This window comes from Stylophora pistillata, chromosome 3, assembly GCF_964205215.1.
Source record: "Stylophora pistillata chromosome 3, jaStyPist1.2, whole genome shotgun sequence".
Lineage (NCBI taxonomy): Eukaryota > Metazoa > Cnidaria > Anthozoa > Scleractinia > Pocilloporidae > Stylophora > Stylophora pistillata.
In genome coordinates, this window is record NC_142521.1 from 29,909,311 (window position 1) to 29,931,523 (window position 22,213).

General features: G+C 38.9%; 3 protein-coding genes across 3 annotated transcripts in view; 2 read left to right on the forward strand and 1 right to left on the reverse strand.

Moving 5' to 3' along the window:
- Positions 1 to 22,213, forward strand: part of LOC111343123 (NLR family CARD domain-containing protein 4) — a 253,148-nt gene that overhangs the window by 136,267 nt on the left and 94,668 nt on the right. The gene's annotated exons all lie outside the window — the stretch shown is intronic.
- On the reverse strand, positions 1,202 to 18,223 carry LOC111344192 (uncharacterized). Its single transcript, XM_088754696.1, has 14 exons — positions 17,834 to 18,223; positions 15,343 to 15,411; positions 14,819 to 14,884; positions 14,204 to 14,275; positions 13,890 to 13,955; positions 13,103 to 13,174; positions 12,737 to 12,808; positions 12,087 to 12,155; positions 11,089 to 11,250; positions 10,294 to 10,371; positions 9,534 to 9,601; positions 7,394 to 7,522; positions 3,858 to 6,920; positions 1,202 to 3,631 (listed from the first exon to the last, which is right to left on the reverse strand). The coding sequence occupies exons 3-13, from the start codon at positions 14,880 to 14,882 to the stop codon at positions 3,876 to 3,878; spliced, it is 3,897 nt and encodes a 1,298-aa protein (XP_088610822.1). The 5' UTR covers positions 14,883 to 14,884; positions 15,343 to 15,411; positions 17,834 to 18,223; the 3' UTR covers positions 1,202 to 3,631; positions 3,858 to 3,875.
- Positions 18,930 to 22,192, forward strand: LOC148735520 (uncharacterized). Its single transcript, XM_088752962.1, has 2 exons — positions 18,930 to 19,680; positions 22,122 to 22,192. Exons 1-2 carry the CDS (start codon positions 18,930 to 18,932, stop codon positions 22,190 to 22,192), a joined length of 822 nt encoding a protein of 273 aa, XP_088609088.1.

Sequence of the window (22,213 nt, forward strand, 5' to 3'; positions counted from 1 at the left end):
AACATCTCGCTCTGGAATTCCAGGCTCCAACTATATGATTTCCAGTTGATATTTTTAGGATTGGTAGCGAAATAGTGGATAATGAATCGTAGCGCTTGAATTAGAAGGAAAAGTAAACTTCCGTGTTTAAAATATGGGAGTCCTAGATTGCAGAAGACAGTTATAAAATGAAACATAAATATCCAAAAAATATTTTGGTGAATCCAGCAGGAATCATTGGGCTTAAAAAAGCCAGGAATTACGCTTCCCGAGGGTCAATCAATATCACTCTAATTAAGCAACAGAACACAATTTCTGGGCTCTCTAACATGATAAAGCCACGCGGGATGTTGGGTGAACACGAGGAAAGCAGTACTTATAGAAAGTAAAGATACATTCCCGCTAATTTGTCTGTTGTGTAGAGTAAAATGATAAGCGGATACTCTCATTCTCCTCTGAACCTCCTTCAATTTCAGTCATAAAGCGGCAAATAAGAGCCTGTAGGTCGAAAGGGGAATTACAAACACAAGGAGTGAGGTCCTGAACAGTCTCTGAAAGTAGATTATCTATGAAAGCCGCTTTCAAATGATATCATGACTGCAAAACGGGAATTGAAATGGAAAATCGTGGATGAGTTTCTAGACTATCAGGAGCACGCGTGTGCGTTTCGTGGCAGTTTTGTCAGCGGTATACTAAACCTTCATGCGTTATACCACGACGGGTAGATAAATACCTTTCCTGATGATTTTCCAAAGCGCACTGTTTACCTTACGAAGGATCTTGAAATATCCAGTCAACGGTTGACTCCGCTGTCCGCATATGTCTTGTTTTTAAGGAAAAACTGATGTTTCATCAAATTTCCAACCCCAAATGACTGGGCCATGCAATTTGCTTGAACTTTAACAGTCACTAAACCGCCAACTTAGTTTAGCCGACGTCTTCAATTTATTTTCAATACAAATTCGCCTTCATGGTCATAGGCGCATGTTGTTGTTACACACGAACCATTCCAATTTAAGATATACACTTTTTGAAAGGGACATTTTTTAAAAATTCACTGGGAGGGGGAAGGGGCAAGGGGGCGGAAATCCAATCTGTTACTACAGCAGCGCCGTAGTAAGGATACAAGCATTTGTGGTCAGCGGTTTTTTGTGAACTCGTGCTTGTTGCCGCCATGGTGTTGTTAGGGACTTTAAGCAAACCACGACGGCTACCGCAATGAGAACGTGGAAAAACAATAGATCTAATTGGCAGAACAATAGCCCAGCACGTGCGTTTTCAAACTTTGTACATTTCTTAGCCGTCCTTTGCAAAACAACAACGTGAAATCACCAAAATTTGCGTCGTCTGTGAAGCTAAACCGCGGCGGTAAGTTATTTTAATTTACATTTGGAACTCAACGCTACTTTTATGCGTTATGTTGAGTTTGAGGTCTGGCGCCCTATGAGACGGTAAACACATCCAGCCATTTTCGAAATTCTAACTAAAAGTAGAAACTCGCTTTTTAATCGACGTCTTCCGTGGCGTTGCCGTCCTGACTGCTTAAAGTCCCTAATATTACATGTCAGTCAGATCCATGTAATCCTTCGTCCATCCATGTATCTTAAGGCGACTAGGTTGTTATCTCAAGAAGATTTGTTACTTCTAAGCCAGATCCCAGGATTAAAATTTCTCTTTTTCTTGCGAATAACAACGAAACTCCTTCGGATGCGAGTTGACTTTCGAGGGCAGCCACACAATCAGACCCTGAGAGTTTTAAGGACTTTCTTGGTTCATGTACACCGGTAAGTTTTAAAAATTATTTATATTAAAGGATGACTCATTACAAATTACCAAAATGTTCCCCGTTAAATGGGCCAGTCATTATTTATCACCTGGGCTGAGAGGATGGAGGACGGAAGAGGATCAGCCATCGCCAACAGAGTGTAAAAGGAGGGGGTTGGGTAAAAAAGATGATTATCAATTAACTGTCATAAGAATACTAGAGCTTTATGGGGTATCAGGTAAATTTTATCGTGACAAAACCAAAATCCTCCCACCCCACCCAGGTGATGAATGAAGACTGGTCCCAAGCTCAGACAGGAGTTAAACTTAGGCAAATTAAAACTGTAAATCCCTTTTTACAATACAAAGATCGTTCATCGTAAAACTACTTTTCAGAATAGCTCCGCTTCAAAAGTAATTTAAAAAAAAGACATTAGAAATTGAGTCACTTGAAGATGCTAAAACTACGGAAAGTAACAAAGAAGGGATATTATATGTCCATTTTTGAATCTAAAATAGTCTAAACTTTACATCTTAATATCTCAACCAAACCAACAAGATCGGGCCGCGTGTTTATCATAATCTATATAAAACTCTCATGGTAGCCTGGTAACAATTCCTTTCATAAGGAAATCTTAATTAAACGTTACGGCGGAAAGAGTATTTTTCTCTGGGCACGTAATGAAACTTAGAAAAACTAAGTCCTGAACTAAAATTGGCGAAATGTAAAAAAATTTTACCGATAACAACAGAAAGGGTGTTTTTCTCTGGGCACATAATGAAACTTAGAAAAACTAAGTCCTAAACTAAAATTGGCGAAATGTCAAAAAATCTTATCGATAACAAGTTGGAATGAATACTCAATCAAATAGTGCCTCTAATGGCACTCAACCAGATTTCATTCAGATGGTCTTTAGCAAAGACCTCTTTGTACAAAATTCTGAAAAAATTCTTAAAACTATTTTTTGCTGCAAACGCTGAAATTAAACAAAGTTAAAAAAAAACTTCTCATCGATAACAATCGATTTCAAATGAAGTTCAAAAGAGATCAAGCAGTGAGTTCGGCAGTTTATGATTATTTTAAGTAAACTTAACCTCTTAGAAATTTACAGTTGTGGCAGAAATTCTCATCATAGCCCGGAAATAATTTTCTGATATGCTGACCCTTCGTTTACTTAATCTATACCAAAGAACTCTCAGTGAGACTTATAAAATAAATTGTCATAGATAACAAGTTGGAATGAATACTCGATCGCACTGTACCTCTAATAGCACTGAAACAGACTTCATTAAGATGGTCTTAAGCGAAGACCTCTTTGCACAAAATTCCGATCTAAAAACTATTTTCTCTGAGCATACAATGAAATTTCACAAATACATCTTAAGAAAAATTGATAAATTGTTTAAGATTCCTCACCGATAACGATCACTTTTCGAGCAAAATTCAAAAAGGATCAGGCCGTGATTTCTTCAGTTCACGATTATTTTTAGTAAACCAAACAAATAAAAAGTTTACATGTGTGGCATAAATTCTCATCAAAGCCTAGGAATCATTTTCTGAGATGCCTACCTTTCGTTTAGTTAATCTTTAACAAAGACCTCTTTTCGCAAAATTTCGATGTAGAGAGTATTTTTTGTCTGCGCTCATAATGAAAATTAAATCCTACACCAAAAATTGAAAATTATTAAAGATTTCTCATCGACTACGAGTTCAAATGCCTCTATAGGCACTAAAACTCCCTTAAGGAAAAAACTAAAAAGATCTTAGATTACTCTGGTCCATTTGAGTCTGTGTACGATCCAATCCTGGTATGGTCCTTGAAGTATTTTCACCATCCGCGAAGAGTCACGTCTTTTCTTGTGTGGGTTTTCTTTCAACGAACACAACCTACAAGAAATAGAAATTTATATAAAATTATATTTTTTTACATTAAAAAAATTTTTAAAAGAACACCTTCGAAACTATTAAAAGCATTATTCAATAAAATTTATTGTAGGTCTCTAAACTGAGAGAAGTTCAACAGATTAATAGAAACTAGAAGAAAACGCAGAGAAACAGCTTGATAGAGTCGTTCAAGTATTACGATAACTAACAATAAATAAGTTACACCTACGTGTGCACCAGCCAAAGTCTAAACTTCAGAAGCGTCCGGTAGGTCCAGTGTGACGTCATCACCAATGAGTACAAATGGTGCCCAGTTCCGCAGATTTCTGAACTGTTCAATTTCTCTCATGCAATTCATAGCTTGCTGAAGAGCTTCACTGGCTCTCTTTCCTGCTGCAAGTTCTTTGTAGAAGTACTTCATGAATTCCATCGTGGCCTCGTCACCAAGCGCCCACAAAGCCACCAAAACAGAGCGAGCTCCGGCACCAAGAAACGATCGCGCTATGCCAATCACTCCTTCAGCCGCTTTTATTTCTCCACGAGCGCTGTGACAACAGCTTAGCACAACCAGCCTTGCCCGCATGTGAACATCCGACACATTCTTCATGGTGAGAAGATAATCTTCCTCGGCAGGGGTTTGGGATTTGCGGTTTGTTCGTGGCGCAAGGATAATTTCTCCTGTCTCCATCCGGCCATGTGCTGCGATGTGTACCAGAGCAACTGACGAGAGCCGCCTCAACACCTCATCTTTTGTTGCTTCCTCTCCAATGAGTGGCGTAGAGTCGAGGATGTCGCCTATCATTTTCACTTCTCTTTCGGCACATGGAAGCGGATCTAACTTTCTTCCCTCAAAAAGAACTTCATCCAAACATGGATTCCCCAAGAGTAGCGCGCCGGTCTTGTTGTGGAAATCATCTTTTGCATCAACAATCAACTTGAGAGTGGTCAAGGATGGAATGACGCGAATTCTGAAAGACTCGCACAGATACTTTGAATTGGAGTCCATCAGTGCAGCAAAAGGGACCATGCATAATGAACGTTCGGGAACAAAGATAAGTTCATGGCCATTAATCAGGTCGGCAATAGGACCAATGATGATGTCATACAATTTGTGCAATGACTCTGTCTGGGAAGACTCGGAAAGCTTATCAACCGCTCTTTCAGGGGCCAATTCGTCATCGCAAGGCTCATCATCAAGTGAACGATTCTCGCATTTGATCCGCAATGTTCCGAATTTCTCGTTGTTTAACTTTGCAATGAAGTTTTCGGTCAAATAAGGACCTGAGCCATAATCGCCGATCTTTATTTTTCTAAACTGAACATGGTTACCGATCTGAACAACCCAGAAATACATTTTTTTATCAGTAACTTTTAAGAAAACCAAATTTGATTGAGCACAACCCACAGGTAACTCGCAGACAGGCTTATCAGGCAGGTGTGGCAAATAGCATGGTTCTCCAGAGCCATACTCATAATTCACCATATCATTTAGAGCTTGAGCACGTGCTTGATCAGCAACGAGTAGAGCCTCAACAACTTGAACTAAATCCAAATGCAGTTTCCATAACGCTGTGTATGCATATTCACGGGAACTACGGTAGGTTATCTTCCACTCTTCTTTAAACCGCAGACTGGCTCTGAGCTCATTGTAAATCGTAACGCTGGACCGGTAATACTTAAGAGAACTGAGAGGCTCAAGGCTTTTAGAGACAAGACCAAGGTTAAAAAGTGTGTGGGCCTCTTTAGCCTTGTCACCCACTTCTTTGAAAATTTCTAATGCAAGTTGCTGGTACTCGATAGCTTTTCTAAAATTTCCTAACCCGTCATAAGCAGCGCCGAGATTGCAATAAGTGCCTCCCTCTCCAACCTTGCCACCCACTTCTTTAAAAATTTCTAATGCAAGTTGTTGGTACTCGATAGCTTTTAGAAAATTTCCTAACTGTTGATAAGCATCACCCAGATTGCAATAGCTGTTTCCCTCTCTAGCCTTGTCGCCCACCTCTTTAAATATTTCTAATGCAAGTTGATGGTACTCGATAGTTTTTATAAAAATTTTTAAACCTCTATAAGCAGTACCGAGATTAGAATAATTGCATCCCTCTCCAGCCTTGTTTCCCACTTGTTTGTTAATTATTAATGCGAGTTGTTGGTACTCGATAGCTTTTCTAAAGTTTCCTATTTCTTTATAAGCATAACCGAGATTGCAATAACTCTTTCCCTCTCCAGTCTTGTTGCCCACTTCTTTGAAAATTTCTAACGCAAGTTGTTGGTACTCGATAGCTTTTAGAAAATCTCCTAACCCGTTATAAGCAGCACCAAGATTGCAATAACTGCGTCCCTCTCCAGTCTTGTTGCCCACTTCTTTGAAAATTTCTAATGCAAGTTGTTGGTATTCGATAGCTTTTAGAAAATTTCCTAACCCGATATGTTCATTACCAAGATTGTAATAACTGACTCCCTCTCTAGCCTTGTCGCCCATTTCTTTGAAAATTTCTAATGCAAGTTCTTGGTATTCGATAGCTTTTAGAAAATTTCCTAACCCGTTATATGCATTACTGAGATTGCAATAACTTTTTCCCTCCATAGCCTTGTTGCCCATTTCTTTGTAAATTTCTAGTGCATGTTCTTTGTATTCGATAGCTTTTAGAAAATTTCCTAACTTGTAATATTCAATGCTAAGATTGTGATAACTTTCTCCCTCTTTAGCCTTGTCGCCCACTTCTTTGAAAATTTCTAACGCAAGTTGTTGGTACTCGATAGCTTTTAGAAAATTTGCTAACCCGTCATAAGCAGCACCAAGATTGCAATAACTGCATCCCTCTCCAGTCTTGTCGCCCACTTCTTTGAAAATTTCTAATGCAAGTTGTTGGTATTCGATAGCTTTTAGAAAATTTCCTAACCCGTTATAAGCAGCACCAAGATGGCAATAACTGACTCCCTCTCCATCCTTATCGCCCACCTCTTTTCTAATTTCTAATGCAAGTTGTTGGTACTCGATAGCTTTTATGAAATTTCCTAACTCTTGATAAGCATTACCGAGGTTGCAATAATTTTCCCCCTCTGAAACCCTGCTTCCCGTTTCTTTGAAAAGGTTTAGAGAACGTTTGTAGAACTCAATGGCTTTCCTAAATTCTTCAAGGCAGTGATACACGAAACCAAGATTATGGTAAGCAGCTCCTTCTCCATATTTGTCTTTGGCTGCTTTGGCAATTTGCAGATCTTGCTTGAGACTGATGACCTCTTGAGTGTCGTCTGGACAGATTTCATCTATGTATGAGACATTTCGTATGTCCTAAAATTTTGCGAAACTCTGTAAGACTTCAGTTTTGGGAAAGCTTTGATATTCAAGTTTCTGGAGAAAAGTATCCTAAAAAAGTTTCTGTTTCTGCGAATGTTATGAAATGATTTGCAGTGTGGTTTACTGCTAAGATTGACCGAAATAAGTTTGCCGTACGCCTGGCTAAAACCCGGCATAGTGTTCACTCTATTACACCCTTGTATATATGAGAAGTAGACTCAGGAAGTGAAAATAAAACGAACTTTAGTATACGTCCAAATTACGCTTGTTTAGTTCTTTTCATTGCACGTAATTTTATCGTTCTGAAGCGACTTCAGTCAAAAATTAATTCATTGCTTAAAATTCTTGCAGGATACTTTGTCGTTTCTTTCATCTATTGCCTTTTGAAGACTTTTAACTCTTAAAGTTTAAAATTTAAAAACTTAAAAAAAAAAAGCCCTTTTCTCGTATTTGTTTTTCACTCTTACTTGACTTTTCTCTGAGGGACTTATATGGCTGCTCATATCCTCCTTTTGGTTTGTTTCTTGCACTGCATCATTCAGCTCACCGACGCTTTTGGTCCATAAGTCGAGTAACTGCTTGTTATTGTAGTCAATCTTCTTCGGGTTAAGTCAAACAGCGCTGATTTTCAAAGTGTTAAAGCTCGTGTCCAAGCTCGTGCCCAAACTCACTATGATCTTAGTCTGAATACAAATTAATGATTTTTGCCCGAAATCAAAGTAAAAAACATGGTTCTCAAGGTTACGAGTATGTTGAGTACTTTTTCATTTTCTGATGAGTTTAAACCATGTGATGAAAGAAAGCGGATCCTACCCGCGTTGAATAGTAGTTTATTAGATTCGCCGACGGGCGGTGACACCGCAACAGCTTGCGCCAATTACTGCGGGCCCAGTAAACCCACCCATCCCACCCCAGGGGAGAACATCCATCACACAGTAATCTCGTGTGTGGGAAATTAACGTCTCCTACCCCCAACCCTGCAGGAGACGGAACCTCCATTTATCCGAGAAGACTAGAATATCTAAACCATTTCTTGATGTTATAGAAAGGTAGCAAATTCTTCTCAATTATTTTAAGATCTTGAATGTCCGGCCGGGGCTCGAACGCTTGACCTCCCGCACAACAGTCCGGCGCACTATCCATTGGGCTAACTCAGGGCGGCGGTAATTTGAAACACAATCCCTTTTCGCAGGTCTTCGTGTTTTATTACGTCATCATTGCCTGGACTATTTCAGTGCAGTATTGTAATTCTATGTAGAATTGTCTCTCTACTTGACAGCTTCTTTAACCATAAAATGCGGACAATAAGCTCTTATTGGATGGGGTTAAGAATGATGTCGTGAATTATCTTAACCAAGGTCTGAGCTGGTTGAGGCAGATAACGCGAATACGAGGTTTTGATAATTCACGATATCATGCTAAAACCAATTCAATGATTGTTTTATTATACATTTTTAAAATTATGTTTAAAGAAGACACCTAGGCTACATTCACACTTGGTGCCCGAACGTTAACATTAGTGCCAAGAAACCGGCACGGAATGGTGCTGTGCTCAGACGCTGGGTACTGGGTACTGGATGTATCAGTGCCTGAGTGCAAGGTCAAGACCCTCTACTCGGACACGGGCACGGTGCTCGAATTCTGGCGTGAGCACTTGAAAAAAAAATGTGTGTTCACATTAGTGCTCATCAAGAATTGTACTCGGGCACCGTGCAAGTGTGAACGCAGCCTTATTTATTTGCACTCGTATCGAGCGCCTTTTTCACCTCTTGTGAATGAAAAGTCCTATAATTTCATCTTCTTACCGCGGCCGCGAAAATTACAGCATTATCACGAAGAACAGTGTTTTAAAGTGTTCTGGGATCATATAAGTTAAAAACTCTACACTCGCACAGCTTTTGAGGGTCGTTTTCTGAAATAGCGAGTTTGTGCTTAACCATCGCCAAACGCCACCGTTTTAAATCAAAAATTTTTGCCAGAAATACTTCACTCGCTTCTGCAAATTCTCGGTCTTTGATAATTTCATTTCCTTTCTTCTTAAAATGCCTGATGAGTCCAAACCGTGAAGAAGTCTTTGAACTTTATGAGTACGGGCTGCCATGACTTTTTTTAAGCGCCGGCGTAAAACTTCCTTAGAATACTGGCCAAAGCGGTTTAATCTTGTGGTTCCTCCACAATCTTATTCCTCAAATAATCGTTCCGTATTTTTACAGCTGTTTTTGCTGTCCTCTTGGTGCTTTTGTAACTTTGTTCTCGATCAAAATTTTAATTCCTCCTAAGAAACAGAAGCGAAGCTTTTAGCCATATTTGCAAACAGGTTGAAAACAGTACACGGACGAGTGGCTTGGAAACTGTCCAGACTTTGAATCCGACATGATAACCCAATATCGGTTGTAGATATTGGGTTACCATGTCAAGTTCACATGCTACTGTATATTGACTGAATGCTCTCAACAAATCAGATAGTTAGTCAACTGTATAATAATTGATGTTGTTAATGATTTTGTATATTTTAGTGATTGAATTGACACATGCACACCGAGCGTGATCAAGGAAAAATACGATAAGCGAAAAAATAAGTACTGATTAATATTTTTCAAAGGATACTTGCAGTCCTCTCTGACACCAGGTTTTGGCTTCTTCATACAGCTGCAGCCTTACGCAAGCCCTGGCTCCTAGAAGACAACTTAGACATTCAACAGGCAGAAATGCCTAAACGAAGAAACAAAAAAGGCTAAAAACGTACGCTAAAGGCTGTACAACGGCGGGAATGAACTTCTCCTAAAGTTTAAATCAGAAACTCAGGCTCTAAGACAACTTAGACATTCAACAGGCAGAAATGCCTAAACGAAGAAACAAAAAAGGCTAAAAACGTACGCTAAAGGCTGTACAACGGCGGGAATGAACTTCTCCTAAAGTTTAAATCAGAAACTCAGGCTCAATGTAATCTAAATTATATTTCGATCATTATTTCCTGTAGTTAAGCAAGTCGTAAACGCCAGAGAACATAGCAGTAACTTGAGGTCCCCGAGTATGTCGCTGGAGTGTTATGCGACCAAAACAAAAATAATAGCAACGGCTGATCAGAATAAAAGTAAAATCGTATGTAATACCGATAGAAATTCGTGAGTTGTTTTATTTTTCAAAATTTATTACAAAGCGAGGTTACGCAACACCATGGAAATTGAGAATTATTTCCAATCGTAAACCACTCCATCTCCAGTTCGAAGAGATTATGGTATTAGGCTCATCAAACGAGCTCGTGATTTTGGGTCAAGTGAGCTGTCATTAATGTAACCTTTACACAGCTACTGTTTATTGAGACACCTTGACTTTCTTCCACTAACGCTAGTTAGCTATAGAGTACCTTTTACTATGGCTTTTATCAGAGATGGTTCCAAGTGAACGGAAACTGTGGCATCAACCAGGGTTTCCTTGTAATTTCCTAAGAAATGGTTCAAAGTCACTGTCAAATGGCATTTTATGTGCCAAAACAAATGTGGACAGAAAGTCAGAGACTCAACACGAAGTGAATACATCATGGCCTACTGAGGCTTAGTGTCACGTTCATTGGTATTGTATAGATATATTGGTGAAATATCAGGTTTGCCCTTTCCGTAATAAGGAATTTACTATGAATATATGAAGTTCATATATTTTGAACTGCAGTATTAGATACGTATGATGCACGATCCTCGCAGTAGAGAGCGCTATTTATGCAATAGCGAAAATCAAACCTGGAAAAAAATCAGGCCTGTGCGGGATTCGAACCAATGACCTCTGCAATACTAGTGCATATATTCATTGTATCTGATTTATCATCACGGGTTTATTACGAATCAACTTAACGGCCTGCTCCCAGTTGGCTTGTTAGCTCAATTGGTATAGCGCTGCACTAGTATCGCAGAGGTCAGTGGTTCGAATCCCGTACAGGCCTGATTTTTTTCCAGGTCTGATTTTCGCTATTGCATAAATAGCGCTCTCTACTGCGAGGATCGTGCATCATAAGTAAGGAATTTACTGCCGTCATAGCAACTGTTAAAAATTCGTGACGTCTATACCTTATGAAAGCCGACTTGTTTACCTAAACAATATTTTCAAATTTGACTGTGACTGGGAATCAAAGAAAAAAAAAAAGGATGAAGAAATAAGCAAATTTTACCCAAATAGAAATGAACTGCTGCCCTGTTACTGCAGAGTTTGGCGTTCAGTCGATCATCGTTGCAGTTCACTAGCAATCCATTCGTGTAGAAGTGTATTGCGCTATGAACTTCTTTTTTTCTGTATTCTTTGTTTCCATCCTCAAGGTAAACCTTTGCCATTGCTAATAAGGGGAGTAAAATATGGTAAAAATGTCATATTTATACCTTGAACGTCAGTTTTGAGTAGCCTGTATACAGCCGCCCGATGGGGCGGCTGTATACAGAGTAACCAGCGGGCAACTCACTTAAGCTGAGTGAAGAAACTTACAGGTTATCTCCGTCGGCGCTGAAGGATGGCCCTGTTAACATCAACTAATCGAGTTTCTTTAGAGAACTTACCATTTTCTATCTTTGTCCCAAAACTTGGCTTTTGATTTGAAGGAATTTAGCATGTTCTTTTACAATACGGCGTAGTATTTTCTTTTTTATCTATCCTGATGCACAGGACTGTTTCAAATGGCTCATCTTATCAATATGCTAAGCGCCAGTTAAATATGAACACATGAACCAAGGAATTTGAACCTCTAGATCAGCGCAAAGAATCCGAAATGTAAATTTTAACCAAGGGTCAAGGGTGTAACTTTTCTAGAGACTAATATTTGTACCTTTTTTTTTCGCATAATATAATAATAATAATAATAATTTAATATTTAAATTGCGCAAATTAACATGAAGATATGATCAAATGCGCATCACAACACTTTTCGGGGGACTTTGGCCAGACTGCATCAGCAGTTTACAAACATTCGAAAGAAACTTTTTTATTTGAAGATGCCCCCTCCCCCCAATTCCCATTAAACAGGCCAGACCACATCACAGTAATCTCGTGAGTGGGTTCTTTAACGTCCCCTGCCTAACCAAATTAACTAATGAATAGATGCAGGAGACGGGATCCCCAGCAATAATAATTTTAAGTTCCTTCTTCAAGTAATACGTTACGTCTAGTTGCTTTTCTAACCTCTTAAAGTTTCGTCACCAAATTGCTGGGTAGCCTCTGAAGTCGATGGAACTTGGACTTCCTGAGGGTCTGAAAAACAGCGGGAAAAGACCATATTGTATTCTCGATCCAGGCTTTTTTTAAAAATGCTCGTTATTTTTAAGTGGTTTTTACCTAAACCGCACTTTCCTTCACATAAGATGTCTGAAGCTTATGAAGACGAAAGGGAGACTAGTAAAGAGCATGCGCTCTCTATGATGACCATCATCGGCCAACAAGTCCGAAAACAATATTTTCGAATTTTGATATGAGATCCACCGAAATAAGAAATTCATTAACTACGACAGCACCTTTATGGAAAAATACTTGAAAAATCCTTGTATTTTTTTTTCTGAGTTTGACTGAGTCATACGCTAAAAAGACACTATATATCTTTAACATTTATTGCCGTGCTTTAAGAATATACCATGCCATTTTCGGTCATTGCACTAAAAAGTGTCAAGTCGAAATTCTAATCATTGTAGTAGGATACTTCGGCAGAGTTTGACACAAGTTTTGTTTAGTCAGTTTTGCTTGTTTTTTGTTTGGTTTTCGGCTCACTCACTCACTTTAGATGCATCCTCTCTCATTTGTGATAATGCTAGAACACAATCATTTCATAGTTTTCTCACCTGATGAAGTGTCGTGGTGAGCATTTAGTTTCTGCTCAAATAGCATCCAATTAACTTTTGAATCTTCTGTGGCTGGAGTACAAAGAAATGCACATTAGCACTGACCTTCGAAGACAATTGTTGAACAGCAAGGTCACGCTTTGGAGTATATGAATGCTTACGTAGTGGGAGAACTAAGAAACATGTAGCAATTTGTAAGATGATTGTAATATCAATCTCAATTGATGGCTTTCATAGCACATGTCGTAAAGCTCATCGATAAAGGTTTCGAATTGCTGTTTCAAGCATTCTTTTTTCTGAGTATGGGAATATCATCTCCCAGTTGTGTTACCAGTAGTATACTGTAATTTGATAATTAATCCACACCTGGTGAGGTTTGCTTGCAAACTTCCAGTTTTTCTTCTCCTGATATCGATGTGACTTGAACGTCTTTTGTATCTGAAACACAAAGAAGCAATTTGGTAAATGCATCTTTTGGGATTTCCGCGCCCTTCCCATTCACGTTCATGAAGAGTGTAAAACAGTAAGATGCTAATGTTTCCACTGAGTTGAAACCAAGGAGTACTATGTTTTTCCTGCTTCTATTGATCCATTTAACTTGTGCATTCTCTAGATTTGAAAACTTATTCTCCTAGTTAAAGATCATTTCTTTTCTTTGCGAGCAGCTCCATGCGAATTTGGTTGTTACATAGAGACAACCATGAATTTTCCCCTCTTAATTATCTGCCTCGCTACCTTTCAAGGCGTCAGGAGTTCACAGAAAGTCAAGTCAAAAATTCTTCTATAAGGGTTTCAACCTTGCGATGACGATGGCTTTTCATGGATATATATACGCATATATTTTTAAATCATTTTGATTCTCTCTCACCTGTAGAAGCTAATTCCCTCAACTTTAGGCAATTCAAGTCTTTTTTATGGGCTCTCCTGAGAATTCTAACTGTAACTTTCTCCTTGGTAACGTTTTAAATCGTGCTGGAATTCACAGGGTTAATCTTTTACATAGTGTCCATGAAGGTAATTTTTTATACAAGCCAGAAACTCTCTAACAGACTTTTATAGCACTAGATATTAAGTCAAAATTCTACTTAAAGGCGAAATAAATCCTTTACGGACACCTTCATGAAACAGTTTTTTTCATTTACTTCGTTCTCACCTGTAGATGTATTGTTGCCAATTCCTAGTTTTTCATCAGGTGATGGAACGATATCTTTTGCCGCATCTGAAAAGAGAAAAGAGTAGAATAAACATTGAATTTAAAACGGTACAGCTTAATTTTTCGAAGAGAACTGTCTTCATTCTTAATTACCGGCCATAAGATACCAGTTCAATGAAAGATGTCCAGCTTCTGTGTTGGGAGCATTTGCAATTCAAGTTCTCTTTTCCGAGTAAGTGTGTGTTCTCTGTTGAAAACCACCTTCTCTTAGTTGTGATAATCAGTAGGAACTATCATTGCATGGTTTTTCACACCTGATAAGGTGACACTTTGGACGACCAGTTTCTCGACAACTGAAGTCGAGATAGCTTGGCCATCGTCTGCGGCTGAAATACATAGAAACAACGTATGTTAATGAGTGGTGGTTTTGGTCGAGAGGGTTTTTCTAATTCTACAGGTTGACGGGCCCAGGGCATGATTCAATTTTGTGTCTTACTGAAGATATAATTAGAGGAAGGATGAAAATTTCTCTTTTCCTCCTTTTACCAATGTTTTTTACCTAAGCATTCTCACGGTTTCTTTGTTGGCCTCTGCTGATAATTTGGCGTTATTTATATCATATATTTATATCATATATCGGGAGGACTTGCCTTTTGTGTATTCTTGTTTATGGCGTTCTTAATAGCTTGGTGGTATTTTAAAAAATTTGAGAATAGTTCATATGCTGATCAGTTTTGGTAGCGAAAGGCTTAAAAGTTCTTAGAAAGTGACCCACAGAAAGCTGGTTCATAGAGAAGCTAGAATCATTCTATTGAGCGTCAGCGGTCACCTTCATGTTGTCAAAATTCCACAAATTTTAAAAAAGATGGTTTTAAATCTCTTACATAGACGCTGTGAAAAGTAATTTATAATTTGATCTTTTCTCTCACTTGTAGACGTATCGTCACCAAATCTTAGTTGTTCTTCAGCCGATTGGATTTTATCCTCAGCCATATCTGGCAGTAAAACAGAGTAAAATATTGTAAGTCAAAATTAAATCTGCTGATCAAAACAGAGGGTAACTAAAAGTTTCCCTTTTGGTAAATCTCCCTGAAATGGCTGCCGTACATTCAGCATCCAAATACAGTATCACGCCACGCAAGAGGACACGTGATTAGGACGTGAACCAGGAGACCTGGGGCTGGTAGGCATACTCAGCGAGTACTTGTTAATTTCCTGGGAAAAACTGCGCAAACGCGAATCTTATTTTTTGATTCGCTATTTCTGTTAGCGACCTTCAGAAAAAAGAAAATAGATAAATAAATAAGGAAGGACAATTTTATTTTTCTCCTGCGAAGTTTTTTCTGAGCTTCGACATGATGCTCGCGACCCAAGCATATCGCGGGCAAGCTCCATGAGAACTGCTACTGACATATAGTGTAAGAACAGTATCTAGACAACATGAAATACTTACTTCAATAGCACAGGGTGCAAAATGAGAATATTTCATCCATCAGCTAGATGATTCTGACGACTTGACAGTCTAAAAAAAAACCTAGATGATCAATAAAAATATTTTACATTTTCTTAGGCTTCAATAGAAGTGCTTACGTCACGAAGGTACGCATTAGAGATGGGCATATAAGCAGTCCAACTCGAAAAGAGAAAGTGTGTGGGCAGACCACGGGGCATGTTGGGAGAGCGAATCCACACGATTTTTGCAATTTCCTTTATTGCAGCGCACCTTTAGGCAGTTTCTTCTTATCAACAGTTCCAGGAAAAATGAAACATTTTATAAAGCATCTACCTTTTTAAGCAGTGAGAGAGATGATAGACGTGTAGACAAACATAGATCATCTCTTTCTGGCCTGATTCGATATAGTCAAGATAATGATTTTTTTCGAAGTTATGTTAAAAAAATTATGATCTGTATCATAAATTCTATCGCTCAAAATTGCTGGAATAAGCCTGTGTCTATTCTTTGAGGATTTTATCATTAAAATCTGCTGCTGTTTAGTTACCCCTTGTTGTGCGATCTGATCCGGAGTCCTTACACTGTGAAAGAACTGACAAAACGTTTTATGATTTATCTATTTGCGTCATCTATCAAAGTAAAGTTGAAATGGCGTAATGAAAGAATTTTCAGTTGAATAATTTTTATTTTCTCTTCAAATTTTTAAACATGGAAGTGTGTATTCGGCGGTTTGAAACATCAAGCCCAAGTGGATTGAATGGATGTTATTACATTACCATCAAGGGCGTAGCCAGGGGGGTCCTGGGGGGGCTCGTGACCCCCCCCCCCCCTTAGTAGGCCTTCTTTAGAGCAAACAACCTACAATATTCATCTGGCGAAAACGCCATGACAATATCTTGGCCGTAAAAGCCATTGTTGAAAAGCCCACTTTTTAATTTTTTTTTTTGTAAAGTATTTTCGTTAACGGCTCTTGCATTTAGTTAATATGGGCCTTCATGCCGCGATAATACGACTGAGCCCGCTGATACACGCGGGAGAGCAGCGGTGTAAATGGTGAGTAGCCTCTGTGACCCCCCTTTTGAAAAATCCTGGCTACGCCCCCTGACCATTTACCATTTATGTCATCCTCTTGTTATTAATTTCAGCGAAAATGCAAGGTCTGTTTCGCTACTATCTTCCACAAAAGTCCACACACCAGCAAAATTGAAAATAGCAGAAAAAATTGTCACTGATAACGATCCACTTCCCTTTGGAGTGGGAACTATATTTGAACCGATTAAAGAACGAAGGTTTCTTCTCTGTTTGCTCCGAGTTCCGTCAGCATTTCATCAAATCATCTGGACATTTCAGCCAAAGGGACAACGCCAAAAAGTTTCTCCTCATGAAGATTGTCGATGCATCCAATTTCGCGTAAATTTAGCTGTTATCATAACACTCATTGTAATAGAAAGGATTTTTATGGCCACGATGTTGATTTGAATACTGATAGTTTCGCAGGCAGTTTCAGTTTTGTTCGAATGGTTAGCGCTTAAATTAGCGAAAATGAAGCCAACAGCAGCGTGATTAACTGCTGATTTTAAGTTGTACGTGTGGTAATATTGGCAACTTTTGAATGTCAGATGACCAAATCATGAACAGGTGTACAAATAACTCAGATCCAGGTGACAACTTTTCAGCCTCGCTACGAATGCCACATTTTATAATACCTGTTCGACCAGTTTAGCAGGCTTTTATTCGAGTTTCATAAATTAATTTCTCTACCGCAAATGTCACATTACCAGGAAAAAAGTGCTGACCGGTTCAAGTTAGTACACAAAAGTTTGTGTAGCACAAATATTTTACTTCACACGACTACGTGAACTTTTTACTGATGTTGAAATAATCGATATGTTTATTTCCATCTCTTTTTCTTTTTGTCACGCTCAGAACAATTAGAATAGGAACATTTTGCAATTAAACAGAGCATAGTTTTGAAAGTGTCCAACAACTGGAGAATGTGATAAAATTTTTTCACTCGTCACTTCTTGAAAAATGGATGTAGAGTTACCGAAGACAAAAAGATAAGGAGGATAACGCTGAGAAACACAGAAATAATTTCAGTTTAAAGACACGTTCGTGATCGTGGAAGCGAACAAAACAAGTAATTAGGCAAACAAGAAGTTAAAACCTGGGCCGTCCTGAATTTTTTTTTTCGAATTAGCGAGAGCTTCGAGGCGCCGATTGTTAAGGCTAAGAATCACTGAAGGCAATATTATCGATTTCCCACATTGAATATTTGCAAAAATATAAAATTTTAGTGGATGTCTCCTTGACATCATTATTAAAGATATAAGAAGACTATGTTGCTGATATAATTTGGATATATCAACAAAGTTGAAATGGTAAATTGGCCACCGTAACGATTACAAAAGCTGACGTTTCGAGCGTTAGCCCTTCGTCCGAGCGAAAGGGCTAATGATAAACAGATACTCCCACTAGTATTGATCTTTACCTCAGAATTTCGGTCAGAAAGTCCGTCTTGTCTTTTTGGCACCAACTTTACATGAAAAGTTTCCTTGCTGCCTCCAAACTGTAATTACTTAAGTGTCACGGCTTAGCCGCAAAATAAAATTAGAACTGAGGGGTTCAACGTCTCTTTAACTGTTTCTCTCTGTTATAAATAAATTGTGAGGTGTTCTTTTGCATGTTTTTGTTTTCGTGTTGTTTCTTTCAATTACTTCAGTTTCGCAAGTAGTTTTAGTTTGTGTAGATCAGATCATTACTCATGTTCACCGAGGACATCGAAACAACTGGCCCTGCACGTGATCTTGTCAGTTTTAAAAGCTTACTTACCATTTTTTTTTTACATCAGTGAAGGAAACCGTGAATTTCGACTAGTTTTTGACTACACATTTTCCTCAGGGGAAAAACCGAGTTTGGAACAGAATAATTGGACGCGAACAACGAAAATTAAAAAAAGTACTTCCTTGCCATCAACAATATTCAAGAGATCATTTGGAAGTGATTGCGGTGTTAGACTTCCTTTATATTTACAATTACTTGCAATGTAAGATCCCTCTCTAAATTAATAGATTTATTCCTGTACAAGAAAGGAAGGGAGGATGTGCGGTGTTTTTACTCAAACTGAATTTTAAGCATCTTTTTTCGCCCTCTTATATGGTTCATTGGTCGAAAGCCATTGTCAATCAAAGGTGTATGCCAAGTAAAGCATAGTACGTACTCCTGGATTGGTCTCTACTCGTCACTTACCCTACAAACATAGTAAAGCATAGTACGTACCCCTGGATTGGTCTCTACTCGTCATCTACCCTACAAACATAGTAAAGCATAGTACGTACCCCTGGATTGGTCTCTACTCGTCATCTACCCTACAAACATAGTAAAGCATAGTACGTACCCCTGGATTGGTCTCTACTCGTCATCTACCATACAAACATAGTAAAGCATAGTACGTACCCCTGGATTGGTCTCTACTCGTCATCTTCCCTACAAACATAGCCGATGACATAGAATGGAGAATCGGTTTTCACTTCTGTTACCTGGTTCCTTTTTCATTTGACTTCCTGCCCTATGGGAGGAAGGCTATCATGGAATACTGGTTCGCAAAATCAGAGGAGCTGAAAACCAAGCCAAGGGAGTTTTACAACGCCTTTAGGCCATTTATTAATAGCAAAACTAAGGAGTCCACCTTAATCAGTTCAAAAACAGAAGAGGGCATCATTGTGAAAGACCAATACGAGGTAGCTGAGCAATTAGTGAACTATTTCACCACAGCTGCTGTTAGCATTGTAGGAGACAATGCTATTTGCATCACAGAAGAGAACCATGACAGCCATGGCAGCGTTAAAGCTCTAAGAGAAGCATACCAAGGAACGCACTTCGAGTTCAATCGTGTCAGCAAGGATCAAGTGCAAAAGGCGCTTCAAAATATCAACCCCAATAAGTCCTGTGGGTGGGACCCCGGAGCACCGCCTAAACTCCTTAAGAACGTGGCCTGCGGAATTGCCCCATCGCTAATGACTCTCTGCAACAGCTGTATCGAGCTGGGGCGATGGCCTTGTGCGTGGAAAATGGGAGAGTGGACGCCAGTGTTTAAAAAAGGTGACAGACGGCTGGCGAAGAACTATCGTCCCATCACGTCCCTTGTTACCGAAAATAAGACATTTGAGCATATGCTCAGTAAGCAAATCACCGGGCACTATGATCCAACTCTCTATCAGAGAATGAGAGCCTATAGAAGACATCATAGCTGTCAGACCACTCTACTTAGACTCGTGGAAGACTGGAAATCAGCTGTCGACAGAAAGAAACTGGTGTACAGACTGTCTACTGACTTGAGTATTATTATTAAATTTATTAAATTTAAATTTATACCGCGCAGTTTCTATAAAAATATTCAACTGCGTAAAGCCTTTGACTCTCTTAGCCATTCTCTAATCGTACAGAAACTCGAGGCCTATGGCATTGGACAAAATTCTCTCAACCTTCTTAGATCATACTTTGACAATAGGCTCAATAGAGTGAAAATAAAAGGAGTGACATGTGACTGGAAAAGGATGGTACTTGGTTGCCCGCAAGGCTCGTCCTTTGGCCCCCTTCTGTGGAATTTGTTCCAAAATGATGTCATTCCATATAAATAATGCTAATTTGAGCATGTATGCCGACGACCATCAGATGTATGTCACGGGGAAGACGCATGACGTTGTCGCGCAAAGTACCAAGATCCATGGAGAGAAAGCTCTGTCCTGGTACAGGAACAACTATCTCTCAACCAACCTAGATAAGTTCCAGCTACTAACAATCAACCCGAGAAATGTTGTCAAAGACAACGATAATCAAAATTTTTCTGTTGACGGTCATACTATTGAGACAATGGGGGAAATACGACTTTTAGGAGTTCAAATCGATGAAAAATTGAGTTTTACTAGTCATATCAGTGATCTATGCTCTAAGGCCAGTCAAAAAGTAGGGGTCCTAGTACGGCTACTCAATTTGATACCCTGTAATGCTAAACTATCACTTTACAGGTCTTCAATTCTGCCCCATCTAACCTACTGTCATTTAGTATGGCACTTTTGTAATGCATCGGATCGGAGAAAGCTTGAGCGGATTCAGGAGCGAGCACTTAGGGCGGTGTACAAAACTAGATCAGTGTCCTATCAAGAACTGCTAAGTCGCGCCAAACTACCGACGTTGTACAATCGGCGCCTACAAGACATCGCCACTTTGATGTTTAAAGTTAAGCACAGTCTCGTACCCGAGAATATTTCTGACTTATTTAATATAAAGAACAGTCAGTATAACTTACGGAACAGTGACTTCGAACTGCCAAGATTCGAAACTGTAAGATTTGGTAGGAATTCTATTAAATATATGGGACCTCTCATTTGGTCGAAGTTACCAAGACACCTAAGAAGAGGGGGCTTTGGGATTTTCGGTTTTGCGGTTTTGATTGTTTTCTTGGATCGGTTTTTCGGTTTTTGGGCCAAAAAGGTTCGGTTTTGATGTTTAGAGCGGTTTGCGGATTTTACGTGTATTTGAATTCGGTTTTTGGTTTTCACAAAGACTCTGATGCGGTTTTCGGTTTTTCCTTTTTGACCCCTTTAAAGGTGAAAATTTAGCGGTTTTGTCAGGTTTGCATGCGGTTTTCGGTTTTGCTGCCTTTTTTCGTCGGTTTTTTGGTTTTGGAGGTTTTTTCCTCTGGTTTTGCGGTTTCCCAGGCCCCAATGCCCCCCTCTAAAAACGATTGAAACTCTAAATTCGTTCAAGAAGAACATAAGAATAGTCGACCTTTCAACTCTTGTTGAAATTTAAAACTTAACTAAATAACTTTATAATCTTTTTAATTATCTACTGTAAATAACTATTATCTACATATGTAAATGTATTTGACTTTTAAATTTTTTTGGTGTCCCCCATTAGCTTATAGCTAAAAACATAGACACTTAAATAAAGTTTTTCATTCATTTCATTCATTCATGGGTTCGATTCATTCATTCATTCATGGGTTCATTTCATTCATTCATTCATGGGTTCATTTCATTCATTCATGGGTTCATTTCATTCATTCATGGGTTCATTTCATTCATTCATGGGTTCATTTCATTCATTCATGGGTTCATTTCATTCATTTCATGGGTTCATCTCATTCATTCATGGGTTCATTTCATTCATTCATGGGTTCATTTCATTCATTCATGGGTTCATTTCATTCATTCATGGGTTCATTTCATTCATTCATGGGTTCATTTCATTCATTCATGGGTTCATTTCATTCATTCGTGGGTTCATTTCATTCATTCGTGGGTTCATTTCATTCATTCGTGGGTTCATTTCATTCATTCATGGGTCACCTGACCACTGCTAAAAATAATTAGGCCCGGGTTGTTTGAAGGGTGGATACAGCCATCCACTGTTTGGAAAACATTTTGTCAACGTTTATCTGCTGGATAGCGATTTATAGCGCCCTTTGAACAACTGGACTCAGGGGGTAACTGTCAGACGGAGAAGAGCTAATAACGTCTTAAGACGAAGAATGCAGCGCACTTGAAAAATCTGGCTAATTATTTTTTCAAAATGCACAAATGGTGACACGACTTGTTTCTCGACTTTCTCCCATTTGTCTAGGTAATCACATGGGGCCGAGCATGAGCTAAAAAATTTTTCCCTCTTCTTAAGCAAAATTAAGAAAAAATACCCTCTTCATTGACCAATCAGCATTCAGTAATTTTGCCCTCTATTTTATTAAAAGTTTAATTATAACTAACTCTCATCTCCAGTGCTACCGACCTCTAACCCTTTCGGGTGTCTAGGCTATGGAGACTCGAAAGGTTCTAAAGGAAAGTTATGAAAAGGGGAGATCAGAAATATG

Coding starts and splice junctions, on each gene's coding strand:
- LOC111344192 (XM_088754696.1), bottom strand. CDS start 14,882: ATGGCTGAGGATAAAATCCAATCGGCTGAAGAACAACTAAGATTTGGT. Junction 10,372..11,088: donor AGCAGTTCATTTCTATTTGG/GTAAAATTTGCT, acceptor ACCATTTCTTAG/GAAATTACAAGGAAACCCTG. Junction 9,602..10,293: donor GATAAAAGCCATAGTAAAAG/GTACTCTATAGC, acceptor GTTGTCTTCTAG/GAGCCAGGGCTTGCGTAAGG.
- LOC148735520 (XM_088752962.1), top strand. CDS start 18,930: ATGGAATACTGGTTCGCAAAATCAGAGGAGCTGAAAACCAAGCCAAGG. Junction 19,681..22,121: donor CAGACTGTCTACTGACTTGA/GTATTATTATTA, acceptor TCTCATCTCCAG/TGCTACCGACCTCTAACCCT.